The 17,132-nt window shown below is 46.8% G+C and overlaps 1 protein-coding gene across 1 annotated transcript in view; it reads right to left on the bottom strand.

Moving 5' to 3' along the window:
* The window catches only part of FOXK2 (forkhead box K2), a 53,059-nt gene that overhangs the window by 19,815 nt on the left and 16,112 nt on the right, over nucleotides 1-17,132 (bottom strand). Inside the window, exons 2-4 of the mRNA XM_070390121.1 lie at nucleotides 6,979-7,173; nucleotides 4,213-4,360; nucleotides 1,556-1,702 (exon numbers count right to left, since the gene is read on the bottom strand). Of these exons, the coding sequence (XP_070246222.1) occupies nucleotides 1,556-1,702; nucleotides 4,213-4,360; nucleotides 6,979-7,173 (490 nt within the window). The remainder of the gene's footprint in view (nucleotides 1-1,555; nucleotides 1,703-4,212; nucleotides 4,361-6,978; nucleotides 7,174-17,132) is intronic.

The following is a 17,132-nucleotide window of genomic DNA, read 5'->3' on the forward strand; positions in this document are numbered from 1 at the left end:
TTTAACAAGAAAACCTTGTGATGCACAGTATCAGTTCTCGCATAAATGGATGCTACAAAGCACAGGAAATACAACCAGAAGGGAAACAGAATGTTGAAAGTCTGGCCAGGTTTTTCAGAAACACTTCCATTACAGCCTAGCTCACTGACATTTCAAATTATCAAAATTCTACACACAGTGAGCTGCGTGGAACTCACTGAAGACACTATGTGAGACCTCACCTGCCCGTGCACAGGAAGCTGTGTTCCATGGACACAGACTATTGTCTGCCTCTGCTTCCTTTAACATTTTCTTAGAAGCACAACCTCATTGTTGCAGATTAAAATATGGTAGTAAATACTGTTGGGACTTACTGTACATCATCTTAAGGGACCTGCCAGGTAGCTGAATATGCAAGTCTTTTTCCCGAGCCAGCATTTCCTTCATGGCCAACTAGGAAATGCCACCCGGCTGTGAACAGGAAGGCGGGCAGGACACAGATGCTCCAGCCCAGGGGAGTAGCCTTTACAGACCAAAGACCCTCTACAAAGGAAAATAGTCAGGATTTTTATCATAACATGTTTATAGATCTGCAGATAGAAGAAAAAGTCTTTACCCTCCATTAAACAGAAAATGGCTCACCCCCCAACCCCTTGGCCATATTACTTGATTGTGGTTATGGTTCAACAGATGTACTTGTCAAAGAATAATGTACTCATTAAGACTTGAAGGAATTCTGTGGCCATTCCTGATTACTTAACGAATTCAAAATTTTTAAATGTATATTTCTTCTCTCTTTTGATATGCTTTTACCGTTCAACACTTCAAACTTACCCTTTCTTATACTGTCTGAATTAGTGAGGCTCTACTAACTGCCTAGTAAATGTCTACACACACACACACACAAGGAGGAAAAACATATATGATGCAGAGGTTGAAAAACTAAATTAAAAAGCTGAAACAATGGAAATACTATGCACCGACTTCCAAATGTCCTCTGAGGAGACCCAGATTCACAGACAGCCTAGGAATAGGCTGTGAGTGCAAGTCAACCAGCAGGCAGGCGCCCCAGCTCAGGAGCACTGTGTTCATGTTCTGTGCACTGGCTACCTGGAGGAGGCATCTTTTGAAGAAAGGGCTCCTCAGTAACAGTTTGAAAACCATCTCTGTGCAAAATTCAAAAAGCTATGTACGTCTTCAGAAGTCAATGAGGAAGACAGAAGACCACCAAAGTAAAGGATAGGCAGGATTTTTAACTCTCCCTCCCTCACTGGTCCAAGAGAAACATCTCAAACCACCCATGCCTTTCCCATCCATGAAGACCATGACGGCAAGCAACAGGGCTGAGGTTTCCTCAGAGCCACTATTCCTTCTACCACGTGCTAAGAAGGTCAGAAAGAGCGTGGCCACAGCAGGCCTTGACACTCCTGCTCCCTCAGCACCAGAGACCCTCACTCATCTCATGTTACCTACGCCCCAGCTATATACACAGCCACTCCATGCCCCTCTCAGCTGTCAACCAGCATATACAAGACATGTAACAGAAACATTTAATAACAAACTGAAAAGGATTTACCTGCCAGCCCTTGTCCGCAGTCCTGTAGTAGGGATAGTTTTTTGTGATGTGCGTATAAATTCCATTTAGGGTGAGTTGCTTATCAGGAGCCATTGTAATCGCTTGTACGATTAATTGTGCATAGGAATAAGGTGGCTTTGAATCATCCTGTATTAAAGTTAAAAAAAAAAGTACTGAAGTAATCAAAATTTTTACTAAACTTACTGAAGTTCAGGATTCTTGACATTTTTAAGCATTTCTATGATAATACTTGTCGTCCTTCCTATAAAAGTAATATATGATGGGGAGAATTCCCTGGCTGTCCAGTGGCTAGGACTCTGTATTGTCACTGCCCAGGGACTGGGTTTGGCTGTGTGTGTGTGGGGTGGGGTGGTGGTGGTGGTGGAGGATATAATATGATGGGAAAGCATTTGGAAAATTTGGAGGAAACAAATGAAGACATGTAGAACAGTATAAAAAAGAACATTAAAACCCCGTAAAGAAAAAGTCCAAAGGGCAAAAACAAAAAGAATAAGAAAATGAGAAAAACTCAGTAGAACTTCTGGACCTCAGTAGAGTCCAGAGCATGCATGCTGATCCATGCCATAGGCTCATCATGTTGATCTCATGGTCAGGTGAAGAGTTGGGCCAGGCCAGTGGTGGCAAGGGGTGGGATGAGCTGGCATATCTCCCAGGCCCTGGTGGGGGTTCTCATGCACACAAGGAGATGGGGCAAGAGCGGTGAACACCAAAGCAGGAGAGTGATGTCCACTCAGAATTGCCAAAAGTCCATCAAGGAGCGCCTCTTGTAAGAAAACCCAAGCAGACAAGAGTACCAGGAGCCAGACTCGGGGTTCCTACTCTGGGGTCCAAGGCATCCGGGCAGCACTGCTCAGGTGTGCAGGGCTGCCATGCACAGCGCAGGATGCTGGCACTCCTGGTCCCAGCGTACTTAGACACACCAGGGCTCTTTGCCATTGGGATGACTCCGAACCACATACACATGCACAAGCCCACTGGGGAGAGGGTGTACCTCTCTCTGGCTGTAAACTACACATATCAACAAAGCATAACGTTGAATGCAAACAGTAAACTGCAAAACAATACATTCAAGATGATACTCCTTATATGAGGTTAAGAAATGAACAATTTAGATATTGTTTAGAGATAAACACAATAAAGGCAGACAGGCAGGACTGCAGCATGGGCAAGGAAGGAAGGCAAAGAGCCAAAGAAGGGGATGCAGGCTTCACGGGCAAAGGCTAAGCTCAGTCCTGACAGCTGGTGGAGGATATTCTCTGCACAAAGAGAATGAATCACCCAGCACCTCACTTTCAAATAGCTGACATTTCCTGAGCACTTGGGTCAGCCACTGCCCTGTCTGTCCTCTGAATGAGCTCACCCTGAGTTACAGGACAGGGATGGTGGAGTGACTGAGTTGGAGTCCTACCAGGCAAGAGCATAAAGCCTTCCTCACTGTGCTTATGCTGATGTGTGGGTTTCTTTTTTTATCTTTCTTCTACACATTTCCATTTAAAAAAAAAAAAAAAAAAAAAAAATTGTAATAGGCAGGAAAGCCTACAATATATCCGTATCAGCCAAAAACAAATTTTTCTAAAGTGACCAACAGTACAACCAATGCTAGGTAAAGAGAGAACACAGCCCACATCCCAGAAGCTTCCTCATGCCCTGCTCCCCGCCGTTTCAACCTCCCAGAAGGCCACCACTTTTCCTGACATTCTGTACTAATCAGAACCCAGCTGTGACTTAAGTTTTACCATCTAAGAATGTATCTGAAAACAATACAACTTAGTTTTGCCTGGTTTTAAACAGGGAAATGGACAAGAATGGAATCTTACAGAGTGCCCCTGTGTCTGCGCCTGCCCAGTACCGTGTGCAAGAGGCTCCTGGCTGCTGTGGACAGATGGCTCACAGCCACGACATATCCATTCCCACGGGTGTGACCTGTCCTACTACACGAATAGACCCCATTTTATATAAATGCAGACTTAAAGTAACACTATGTCTGGTTTTCCTCTCTTTTTTCACTTAGTGTTCTATCAAGAGCACTTTTATATCAGTATCATATGAGATCCCCTTACTTAATCAACCTTCCTTCATTTAGGGGCATTTAGGTTGTTTCCAATTTTCTGTTTTGTCTGAACTTTAGTTTGAGATTTCTGTCCATTTCCCTTAAATGAAGTCCTAGAAGGGGCATTACTGGGGCAAAGAATAAAAATAGGCAGGGTCCTACCGTAAGTCATCCAATAATCATCATCCAAAAGGGACTGCCGTGTCCTCCCCAAGGTGTGTGTTCGTGTACATGTGTGCACACACGTTCAGACATGCACATGCGCAACCTGCAGCGTTAGGACAGCACTACTGAACGCCAAGCACCGTCTCCCAGGACACCAGGCGCTGGGCCCCATGAGGACCGAGGGTTCAAACTCTTAGCACCTGGGCCCACGGCTGCCACTGAGGACGGCCCAGGGCTGAATGATCAAAAGAGTGCATCTCTGAGAGCCCAGCACTGAGAACACACTCAGCAATCACCCGCACCCACGCAGATGGGCACTTCTCAAAAGGCCCTGGGCGGGTGTTCCTTGACATGCAGGTGAAGATAGCTGCTGCCCAACAGGCCCTGGGTTCTGTTTCAAAGCTATGAAACATTTATTTACCTTTGGGCTATCTCCACCTGAAGCTTCCTTCTCGTTTTCCGGCTGTGAGCTGTCGGCCATTAAATTGAGGTCAGATGGTATCACACGGCCCATTTTGTACCCTGAAGACCCTGCTCCCCGGGGGCTAGAAGGACAGGAGTTCGCAGCACTGTGAACAAAAAAAAGGTTGTTACTATCAGTCTATTATAGAACATACCTCACATCGTATTTCGGTAACTGGCTCTTATTTCAAGGAAAACAAAATTTAAAAGTAAGAGAACTTCAGTATTTTCACTGGAAAGATGGACTCATTAATCTTTGTGAAATTTAAGATCACTCTAAGAAATCAGGTATTTGCTTCCATACGTATCATCTTAGGAACTTACCAAGGACACAGAGCCATACATGATGGCTCTCGGGCTCAGCCTGGAAGAGGAGCAAAGAGCACCACTCTGCTCGTCCCCCTCCACCAAGGAGCTGAGGACAGGCAGCAGCGAAGGACAATGGCTTCCGAAAGGTCAAGGGAAATTTGGAGAGAAGGGAACAGCAGCCAGGTTGAAGACAGGACACACAAAGAGGGAAGGAGGCAGTGGACACAGATACACACGCAGGCAGGCTGTGCGGGGCTCACAGGAAACATACAGAAATCAGAAACAGAAACCTGCTTTTTAATATGCACTTTTTTTTTTTTTCATGAGGTAGGGCTGGCCCATGACACTGAGAATGTTTTGATTTTTGATCTTTGCTGATTAGAAGACATTTCATTTGTAAATTCACCAAGTTACGTATTTAATTTATGCTCCCTTTTCTGTACAGTATTATTATACTTTACAGACAGAACAAGCTACTGAAATGGAAGGATGCCAAGAAAAGATTGTTTTAAAAATCCAGTAAGTTATAGAACAGTATATATGTTTAGCTCTCATTTGTATTTTGGATAAAAAATAAGTATTGAAAATGTTTAAGAAATTTCTGGAAAAAATACTTAAGAAACAGTAGTTACCTCTGAAACCTCAACTGGAAAGGAATGGGCCAGAAGGGGGAGCAGCACACTACTACGTGGTGCCTCTGAAGCACTCCTGGCCTCTTCCAAGAGCACGCACCGTCAGTGTATGCGCTCACCCTCGAAACAAGAGCTTACTGCGCGCCAGCAACAACTCAAAGCACTGGAGAGAGGAACCAGACAGACGGCAGAACCGCAAGCACGGAACTCTCGCTCTATGATTTTAAAACTAGCTAACATTTCAGAAGGGTCAGCGTGGGGCAGGTGACTTGTCCCCCTGGCTGGCTGGTGGTGGGTTTCCCCAGAAGTCATCTCAGCAGCAGAGACGCTGTGCTGCTCAACGCTGGTGGAGGGCCGTGGGGTGAAGATGAGCAAGGAATACACGATGAAGACAGGCCAGGAGGTGAGGAGCGGTTGGGTCAGGAGCTGACCCAAATCCTGAGGTTTCCAACAACCTCCGGTTGCTTGAGCGCCTACGGGCAGTGTGTCAGTGGCCTGACCTCAAGGCTGCTGCTTCCACTGTGGGCCACTGTCCCATGTGGCACACAGGGGTGTTCTCCTCTTCCTCCGTGAATTCTGCACATTTTTCGTGCAATGCTGAATAAAAATCTGGCCACGTAGCTGCTGTTATTTGCCTACTCACTGCCACACTTACTACCTGACCCATCTAGTCACACAGAGACAAATTCAACCAAGTGGGCGAGACAGAGGCAGCATCCTCAGCAGAGCGGCCATGGCAGGGGGCAGAGAAGGGGCCCAATCAACAGCAGCTGTGCTCACACGGAGCCAAGCAGCCAGTCTACCTGACACTCCCTCCAGAGGCCTTTCCAGAGGGATACCTTTCTGTCCATGCTGGTTTTTAAGAAAAGAAACAGAAGTGTTGGACTGAAAGCTACAACCCAGAGCTTCAGCATTCCCTCTGTACCCTCCCCACTCAGCTACATGTGGGGTCAGCCACAGTGGACAAGGCAAACAATGTCTTCTCTGCCTCCCAGCCAGGCCCTGTGGACAGCAGGAGCTAGGCTCGCAAGAGAATCAAGTGTGTTCATCTGCACCTAAGTCTAACACTACTCACATTGAAGAAGATGCCTGAGTACATACTTCACTCTTCTACCGAACAGAAGACTGACCATCTGAGCCTTATCCCAGGGTCTCATCTGCAGGTCCTGGGTGATTCCTCAGCTACTGCCCCTGAAAGCTCAGCACAATGTAACCATCTTGCACTGGATTCCGTGGTGAAGAGTAGGCCCAGAAGGCACCATTCTCTACTTCCCGACACTCTTGGAACATTAGGACAAACACAAGTTTATCACCTTACTGAGGTCAAACTCAGAAAACCAAACTATAAGTGTTCAGAATTTACATTAAGTTGTAGCAAACCAAGATACTCTTGGTATCAAACCAAAATGCAATTGAAAACATGACTCACACTTTTAGACTAATACCACAAATCACCTATCCCTAAACTTACACTCAAATCAAAGAATCCACAAGTGAAAAGCAGGAACATTTGGGAACTGTGTTTCACATGCAAGAAACCGAGAGTAAGTAGTGTTCAGAAACTGAACGATGTTTTAAGTGCCCTCAACATCTCTCTCTCCATGCAGGTCAGCGCCTGGGAAGGAAGGCATGGTCACTATGCACTGCTGTCCACTACTGTGATGCACTACAGCTTCTGAATATCCCAGAGCCAGAGGCAAGGACTGAAACTTGGACAGTGTCGTGCCCACACGCACACCCTGACGCTACGGGGCCCCCCATTCCCTACGGAAGCTGCTGTATACCTGATGGTTCCTGTGGGGGAGGGGAGGGGGCTGATGAGGTGGGCCATGGTGTCTGGAATGTTGATGGTCAGCGGTGAGATGTGAGCCTGCACAGGCTTCACCGGGGACTCGGGCGCCTCCTGTTTCTCCCTCTTCTCGCTGGACAGGGCAGTGAACGTGATCTTGATGTTTGTGCTCGGGAACCTGAACGTGCACCTAAAAAAGAAAAGCCAACTGTCAGCACCTGTCTGCCAAGCGGCGGGGCAAGATGCCCAACCTACAGCAGGGGACAGAGCCCACGTGTCTCCAAACATACTGGAGCCTTGACTTGTGTTCAAGAGTCAGCGAGAAGCCCATTTCAACCTCACCTCAAGTGTTACAAGTTGCTTAATGCGTTGACGCCACAAGGAGACATCGTCTCATGACTTAAAAACACTAGTAAGCAAAAACCTCACTTAGACCAGCCCAACAGGGGAAAAAATGGTAGAGCAGATTCAAAAAAGACTCAAATACCACTTAATCTGCACCAGGCAGGGTATGAGACAGGCTCAGGATCGGGAGACAAGCCCTAGGCACGGAGTGGGGAAGGCCAGGCAGGAATGCTGCTCACCCACAGGGCATGGATGGCCCCATCATGAGAAGGAGGAGCCCCAGGTCCATCTTTCACCTGCTGCCGACCTCCGAGGGCATCTCCTGCCCAGCCCTTCTCTTAGGTTCCCACCCTGGTCTGTCTGCAGCCAAGATCTGCATGTGGTGTTCAAAGACAGAAAAAAGCCAGCCTCTGATTCTCCTGCACTTAGGCACAGCCCTTTCTCTCTTGAGGTCCTCCTCACATGAGGTCTCACAGGTGCTCCAGGGACCCCACCCCACATCGCAGCCTCTTGTCTGCTCTTCCCCTCGTTCACTACCCAGGGACCCCCTTCGACCCCTCAGTCACCCATCCAAGGGTCTCCTGATCGCCCTACACCCTCCCCTTGCTGCCTTGTTCATTTCACTCTGGCCACATGACTCTATGTTACCCCATTTCTGCTTGTTGCTACCCAGTAGGATACAAGCTCCATTGGAACAAAGTCTTTGCCTGCAGGGCTCCCTGCTATAATTCAGAGACCAGAAGAGACCTTGACAAAAGCAGAGAAGGGCCTCAGTACACACTTGTTGAATTAGTGAAAAAGTGCCCCATTTTATACATTAGAAATGTAATTAAAATAAGCAAATCACATGAGTAAATGAACAAATGGTAAGCCCACAACTGCTTCTTTGATGCTAACATGAGATTCGAATAATCAACTCCAGGCCTAGAAAAGAAGGGCATTAAGACTCTTATTGGCCTTAACTTGTAATACAACACATGTAACAGTGATGAGAGTGAGGCAGTGTCCTCCCTCTCCTCCCCTATGCAGCTCCTGAGCCCCACCCTCAGGCGATGGTCCCTGCTCACCAAGAAGGCCGGCTGTTAGAACAAGCATTTTCACCAGCACAAGGGCTTCCGATCCTGCAGAGCAGTTACCTGGCTATGCTTGTTTCCTCATCCACAGAACAGATGACAGCATCTCCCTCCGCGAGCGCCATGAGGATTAAGTCAGATACTTCTCACATTCAAATGTTTACCAAAAAACCAAACTACCTTCAGCCTTACGGTAAGATGTCAGTACTTGCTTTTCCTACAGTTGGACATTCACCATCCACTGTGCTGCTTGTTTCACTGTCACCCAGGAACTCACAGAGGCCCAGCCCGGACCAGTGGAGCAGCACATGCACCCGCCTGTCCTCCACACGCCGTGGAAGCAACACAGCCCTGTGCGTAATTCCAGCACAGGAATGTGAGAACGGGACTGGGCACCTCCATGTCCCCAGGGGTTCATTTCTGCTTTTCATAAGATAGGACCACACACTTCACGCTGGTCCTCGGCGTGTGCGTTCCCTCAGTGTCACCACCCATGGGGTCCGCTGCACAGATGGACTGAGTGCTGCCTTCAGGGCAAGCACCATCACACGGAGGACTTCCTTCCTTTGTATCCTATTCCCAAAGTCCCCAATTAAAGACAACAATGATCTCCTCAGCATGGGCATCATCTGTAAACCTCAGGCTCCAAGGACACACAGGGCATCTAAAGCGACACCAGGTACCATCAGGCCACCTGCCGACAACCTCTGACGAACAGCATGTGGGAGTGTCCTAGCCATCAGTGGACGCTGCCCAACCCCAACCCCTGACAGGTGAAAATGGTATTGTTGTTTATAACATCTGTTTCTGCTTTATTGACTATGCCAAAGCCTTTGACTGTGTGGATCACAATAAACTGTGAGAAATTCTGAAAGTGATGGGAATACCGGATCACCTGACCTGCCTCTTGAGAAACCTATATGCAGGTCAGGAAGCAACAGTTAGAACTGGACATGGAACAACAAACTGGCTCCAAATAGGAAAAGGAGTACGTCAAGGCTGTATATTGTCACCCTGCTTATTTAACTTCTATGTAGAGTACATCATGAGAAACGCTGGACGGGAAGAAACACAAGCTGGAATCAAGATTGCCGGGAGAAATATCAATAACCTCAGATATGCAGATGACACCACCCTTATGGCAGAAAGTGAAGAGGAACTCAAAAGCCTCTTGATGAAAGTGAAAGAGGAGAGTGAAAAAGTTGGCTTAAAGCTCAACATTCAGAAAACTAAGATCATGGCATCTGGTCCCATCACTTCATGGGAAATAGATGGGGAAACAGTGGAAACAGTGTTAGACTTTATTTTTTTGGGCTCCCAAATCACTGCAGATGGTGATTGCAGCCATGAAATTAAAAGACGCTTACTCCTTGGAAGAAAAGTTATGTCCAACCTAGATAGCATATTCAAAAGCAGAGACATTACTTTGCCAACAAAGGTCCATCTAGTCAAGGCTATGGTTTTTCCAGTGGTCATGTATGGATGTGAGAGCTGGACTGTGAAGAAAGCTGAGTGCTGAAGAACTGATGCTTTTGACCTGTGCTGTTGGAGAAGACTCCTGAGAGTCCCTTGGACTGCAAGGAGATCCAACCAGTCCATTCCAAAGGAGATCAGTCCTGGGTGTTCTTTGGAAGGAATGATGCTAAAGCTGAAACTCCAGTACTTTGGCCACCTCATGCGAAGAGTTGACTCATTGGAAAAGACTCTGATGCTGGGAGGGACTGGGGGCAGGAGGAGAAGGAGACGACAGAGGATGAGATGGCTGGATGGCATCACCAACTCGATGGATGTGAGTCTGAGTGAACTCCGGGAGTTGGTGATGGACAGGGAGGCCTGGCGTGCTGCGATTCATGGGGTCGCAGAGAGTCGGACACGACTGAGCGACTGAACTGAACTGAAACATGAACTACTTCTCATATGTGTGTAAGCCATGAATCACAATTAAAAGTTACCCAGGTAGTCTGGTAACTTTCTATTTTTTAATGTGGGTTCTGATTACATGAGTGAGTTCCTATTAGTGAAAATTCACTGAGATATACTATACACGTATGAAGCACACGCTTTTCTGTACATGCAGTATACTTCAATAAAGAGAATTTCTTAAAAATTCTTTTTAAAAAGCCATCTGTAGATGGATACAGAGATTGATAAAATGTTGATAACGTCAGGAGGTTCACAGTCCATTTTGAGTTAACAAAGGCCTATTTCTTTACCAGGATTGTGATTACTATGGGTACCCAGGTTATAATTGTAACTGATTTTTCTATGTTTGTTACATTCAAAGCCAAGTACTTCAAAATGTTTTTTGAGTTCTCTTTGGGGTTCAGTTAGTAAAGACATTCTTGTTTCCCTTTAGGGGATGCAAAAAGCCACTGCTTGACTTTTCTAAGTCAGAAATAAAAAACAATGGGATAATTTTAATTAACTGTGTCACAAAAGGAAAAAGAGCAGCAACACATTAAAACAAGAGACAAAACAAGGTGAGTATCAGCACTCTATCTGCCCCATACCACCACCAGAGGTTGTTTACGTCTGGGCACACTTGTCCTTGTTCCCATGAAGCACCTCAGGTCATCTAAGAGTTTAAGAGCCTGTAAGACACTGTACTGATTTGGAAAATTAGGAGCACGCTGTCCGTGGTTCATGCTGCTTTGTACCATCACAATGCCTAAAACTGCTGCTGCTGCTGCTGCTAAGTCGCTTCAGTCGTGTCCAACTCTGTGCGACCCCATAGATGGCAGTCCACCAGGCTCCCCCGTCCCTGGGATTCTTCAGACAAGAACACTGGAGTGGGTTGCCATTTCCTTCTCCAGTGCATGAAAGTGAAAAGTGAAAATGAAGTCGCTCAGTCGTGCCCAACTCTTAGCGACCCCATGGACTGCAGCCTACCAGGCTCCTCTATCCATGGGATTTCCAGGCAAGAGTACTGGAGTGGGGTGCCACTGCCTTCTCCATAAAAACACTTTAATTGATCCTAAAAGATCTGTAATAAAGTCTGTGTGGGCTCCGAAGCTGTGGCGCTTGGGCTCAGCTGCCCTGTGGGCATGTGGCACCTCTGTTCCCCAACCAGGGATGGAGCCTGGGTCCCCTGCATGGGAAGGCAGGCAAATCTTTAACCAACTGGACCACCAGGAAGTCTCAGGGAAAGAATGTAAAATGAACAATAAGAAAAGCCAGACAGCAGAAAGCAGAACCACAACCCCTAAGCAAAAACTGAGCAGGCACTGAGCAAAATCTGACCAGATACTGAGCAGTCACACACCTCGAGTCACAAATCAAAACTGAAGCAACACAACAGCGGACGGTTTCAAACTTAGGCAAGGACCCTGATAAAAACTAAGTTTCTTTTACTTGAATAAACATTAATAATGTTAATATGGATTCAGAGTTGCAAATACCCTTCTCTCCACCTCTCTCTTAGTCTCCTGTATTTGTTGACAGGGATCTTTCTTGGAGTGGAAACTCTTTCAAATGAGACACACGGGTCCAGAGATCTGAATTTCCTGATTCACAAAGAAGCTCTAAGGATTCTGAAAATCTGTTTATGTACAAAGCCAGGCCTTGCTGCAAATACTGAATACTAACATCATATAGCTAGGCAGAAATTAGCCATATTGGAATCTCCAACCAAATGGAAAGTCAAATTTAGTGTTATCTCTATGCAAAGCAAATTTAAACAATTAACCAATCAGGATAGGACAGGCAGGAGCAGTGGTCTGGCCCCACAGCGCCACTGGGAAAGGAGCAGAGCAGAGCAGCCTTCCACCCTGAGCTAACAGTGACTGGAAGCCCCGGGGGAACAGTCACCATGTTCCCCAGCCTCCTGTCATCCTTTGTCGTGGCACAGATTAACTACTCAGACAGACACACAATCTAAGTTGGGAAAAATTCTCCCTCCAAGAGGGTTGCATTTCTAGCTACTCCAAAAAACATGTCTGAATGCAATTCAGACAGTCGTCACGAGGATAACTCTGGAATCCCTCGGTTTTTAGAGTATTTTAGGAAGTTTAATGGGCGAAGGCCTACAGATGCCACCCCCATGGCCATGGCACAAAGCAGGAAGAGTGCCCCTGCCACTGTTCTCAGTGCTGAGAAGACAGAGCCTCACCTCTGGATTTCCTGCCGAAATAACAAATCTGGATCTCACCAAGAGGAAACATCAGACAAGTATTCTACAAAACAACTGGCCCATCCTCTTCTAAAACATAAATTCACAGAAGACACAGGCTGAGGAACAGTCACAAATGAGAGGAAAGCTCAAGGCATAGGTGACCTGAGTCTAGAAAATGGGCATCAGTAAACAACTGCTAAGTCCAGTTAAGTCAAGTGTTGTATCAACGCTAAGTGGTGTCAGTACCTGGGCGATAGTTATGGAAGATAATTTTTTAGTAAATAGACATGGAAATATCTCAGAGGTAAAAATGCATCATATATGTAGCTTATTCTCAAAATTTTCAGGGAAAAAATACAGCAGTGAAGCAAATGTGGTCAATGTTAATATTTGGGGAATCTGGAAAAATTAGAATATTTGTTCTATTTTTGCAATTTTTCTATAAATCTGTGTAATTTCAAAAAAAAAACAAAAAAAACAAAAATAAAAAATTTGGAAACTTCCACGACATCCAATGCAAAGCCTGACAGATCACCCCAGGGGTCACTGGGCCCGTGCCAGGCGAGGCTGTGCACACGCCCATGACAAGGTGAGCACAGACGTCAAGAGCTTGGAAACCACCCGTTCTTCTGTCAGACTGCACCTTCTCCACGGTGGTCTGAGAGCCCTGTTCTGGGATACACCCTCGTCATTAGCTGTCTTCTGTGCAGTTCAGAATCCCATCAAATCCTGAGAATAATCTTGGGGACACCTGACAGTAACGAAACATCGCCTCACTGCAGTTCTCATCCCTCCTCCAGAGCCTGTGTCCCTGACAGTCAGCCTGGAACTAAGCAGGGGAGTACAACCCCAGTTCTGCAGTACACAGAACAGAATCACGGCCACATCTACACAGCAGACCCTGACTTCTGTGCCCTCACAGTCACCCAGCACAGCTGCTGTCTGTTAAATCTACATGCTGTCCCGTCACTGGGCTTCCAGACTGTGACCCAAGAAGCTGTGGTTTGTGGTAATAGCATATTCTATAGTTTGTATTTCTTCTCTCCTGGGAAGAGTATCTGTCCCATCCTACATGTATCAATATTCACACAGAACAATATGTTCCAACCATGTTCTCAGAGCATAGCACTAAATGTCCTGACACCCAGCACAGGCCCAGCAAACGGCCCCAGCTCTCTGCTGCTCACACCAAAGGGCTGGGTCCAGCTTCTGCCGTCCACTCACCCCATAAACACGGCTGCTCTGCGCCACTTTTCCCTCACTCTGGGGTCCAGGCTGATGCAATGACCCCACTGAGGACACTGATGGTTTCCAGACAGACAGAATAAATGAATCCTGTGGCCACGCCTGCAGTCAATGAGCAGGAGGGCCCCCAGCGAGAACCCTCCTCACACAACATCAACTTTTGCAACAACTCCTTAGTGTTAGCAATCCCAAGAGACATCTGGAAAAGATCACTTCAAGTCCTTTCAGCTATCCAACTGGCTACAGAGACATCAACTGAGCTGCTCTCCAAGGGAAGAAGTAAGAGGCCAGTTACTCTGTCACTCACCTATGACAGCTGACAACGATAATCTACTATGAAGAGGAAGAGAATCCAATCCTTTAATCTCAGGATTGGCAAAGGAAAGACTGTGATAATAAAAATAACGTGTCACACAGGGTGGACAGAGCTCTGGGGCCATCAGTGACTTGGGGTGGGCAGCAGTGACTGCCAAAGAGGAGGGCCACAGGATCAGTTACACCCAAGGGTGGATCAGGGGGTGGGGGGAATAAGGAAATGAGTGAGGAGGTTCCCAAGCAGCCGAGGTGTGTGGTGTTTACACTGCAGGGTCTGTGAGGACAGAGAGCGGAGATCAATCTGATTGGCTTGGGAGATGGAGTTGGAAATGCAAACGGCCTGCTGACACACCCATGCGGGCACAAAGGGGAGAGGCCGCAGGAGGACGAGCTTCGCAGTCTGGCTTCTGACTGAGGGAACGCTGGTGCCAATTACTGAGGTGCAGATGGATGGGGCGGATGAGGAACAGGCCCCGGGGTGCAATGTCTAAGTGGATGCACGGCGTTTGAGGTGCCCATTCCCCACAGTCCCAGAGCGGGCATCCAACCAGCCCTTCCTGAACCTAGACAGAGACACACTTGGTGTCCTCAGTGGTTAAGAGGATACATTCGCCACACCACAGAAGGAGCCTAAAAAACTCAGCCCACAAGTCTGGTTTTAGGAACAGCCTTCAGGACTCAAGCAAGCATCGCCTTGAAGGAGGAACACTATCATGGGAGTTTTGACGATGTGCTCCAGTCCCAACTCAGCTTCTATGACAAGCCATGCCTCTTTATCTTTTGCAAAGATGGAAGAAAAATTCCTCTTCTTTCCAAACCCTAAGGAGGCTTAGACCAAAAGGCACTTTAAATGGACCCATACATATATTTTCAGCATTCTCTTCTACTACTTTCCTCTAATTTATAACAGAAAGATTGAAACTTTTACTACAACCTTTAATAGACTGTGGCCCTTAAAAGTCATATTTGTCAGTGACTGATAAACCACCCCCACCCCAGGTTGCCTTTTCTGTGGCTCCAGGAGCAACATGTCCACACCACCTGTCAGTCCTGCCCGCTGGTCACCCTGAGCTGCCACGACATGGGTCTGAATGGGCCACCCAGAGCCTAGCAGGTGCTCCCTTCATCCCAGAAGAGGGTGTGTAGAGTGGCAGCTCACCAGCTCATGAGAGGGCTTCCCTCAGAGGAAGTAGCTTTGGGAGGCCAGTGTCCACCCATCAAAGAGAGCAAGTCACAGGTCAAGAGCTTGATGCAGTTTAAGATGGGTAAGGACGATGAAGACCATACTGAACCTGAAACCCTAAACAGTCCATGCTTTTCTTTGCTGGACCTCAGCAGTAAACCTCAAGCAACACCTACTATTACCTCAGCTTGACTTCTTACCCTGACAAACACGAAAACATTCTATGACAATTCACGAAACACAACGGCATTTTTTATTAAAGGAGCTCACACTATTGTAGGTTTTGTTGGGTTTAGCATGAGTTTCTAACCAGAGCCTCAAAAGCTTGATTCTGTAAGACACCTGCAACCTGAGTTCAGGTCCTATCCTGTGAGTTTCATCTCTGAGTGAAGAACTCTCACTCCATGTTTAGCCTTGAGGTGACTTGGAAACCACACAGCACATGAGTAGACAGGGGCACTGTGGGCATGTGGGTAGTGAGTGAGTCAAAGGGGAGCTGTGCTCAGAAGGGCCCACACATAAGGCTGGATTTTGTAGCCAGCACCTTGTAATCTCCTTAGCCATTACCTGAGTCTGAGTTATGTGAGTGAGTCCCAACAGGTCAATGGACCACAGCTGTGGGCTTGGAAGCTCAGCTCACACACGTCTTGCCTCTTGCAACCCCTTCCCCTCCGTGCATACCCACTGTGCAGGACAAGTCCTGGACAGGGGCACCTTGGGCGCCTGGGAGAGTCTGCACTTGCCCCACGAGTACCCTTCCACCTAAAAAAGCTTGGTATCAAATAACAAAAATACCATGGCAGGTTAAGAGAAACTACAGAAGAAATGGAAAGCTTTTGCAGCTTTTTTTAAAAAATTGAGGTGTACAGTATTATTTAAGTTTCAAGTGAATGACATAGTGATGCACAATTTTTAAAGATATGTTCCATTTACAGTTATTATAAAATATTGGCTATATTCTCTCTGCTGTAACAATACATCCTTATAGATTTCTGCAGCATTCTTAATCCACAGTTTCATTTTGCACTGGACCCCATATAGTATGGAGCTGGACTTGTATCCTAAGGTACTAGTATACTAGGAAATGGTACATTTCCATAGGCACATCTGCCTTTGTACCCACAGACCAGGAAGCATGATTGATTGATTCCAGAAGCATTCCTGACCCAATTTAGAGGGCTGGTGTTGGGTTTTCCAGCAATACATGTGACAAGCACCTTCACAATTGCTTCTGAGTTTTTCTTTGGCTTGGAGAAAAATTTTGTCTGTTGGTCATTTGTTGCACTGTGATTCCATTAATGAAGGTACTGGAAAGAACTGCCTTATCTACTACTCTGAGTGGCAATTTGCTGTTTGGGGGAGGCTGACTCAGGAGCACATCCATTTAAAACCCTGATGCCAGGCTGAGGGTGATGGTAGTATCGGATATCAGTGTAACCAATGTGATGCTTTGTGCTTCCAGCAGTTTTACAAAAAAAAAAAACAGTACAAATTCTACTTTAATTTCCAGTCATTCAAAACATGCTCTAGACTGACAAAGATTTCCACCAGTATAGAAATAATCCCATGAGCCTGCTCTCACCTGGATCACAAGTCACCACACCCAGGCTCGGAGTGGGCCTCCGGCCATGTCGCTGACAGCAGCACACAGGCACGCTAAGCACGCGGCAGGTGCTCAGAGCAGCGATTACTCCCCGGAGGCAGGACTTCTGAGATCACCCCAAGCTTGCCAGATAACACTCACATGGAACCAAAGGGGCTCTCCAACAGACACTTCACCAAGACAAAACTCATAGGCAGAGCCATGCTCAGGACCTGCGCTCCCTCCTTCCTCTCCCCAGTTCACAGCAATTTCTTTTGCCAGTGCACAAGAGCAA

Source organism: Bos mutus, chromosome 19, assembly GCF_027580195.1.
Source record: "Bos mutus isolate GX-2022 chromosome 19, NWIPB_WYAK_1.1, whole genome shotgun sequence".
Classification (NCBI taxonomy): Eukaryota; Metazoa; Chordata; class Mammalia; order Artiodactyla; family Bovidae; genus Bos; species Bos mutus.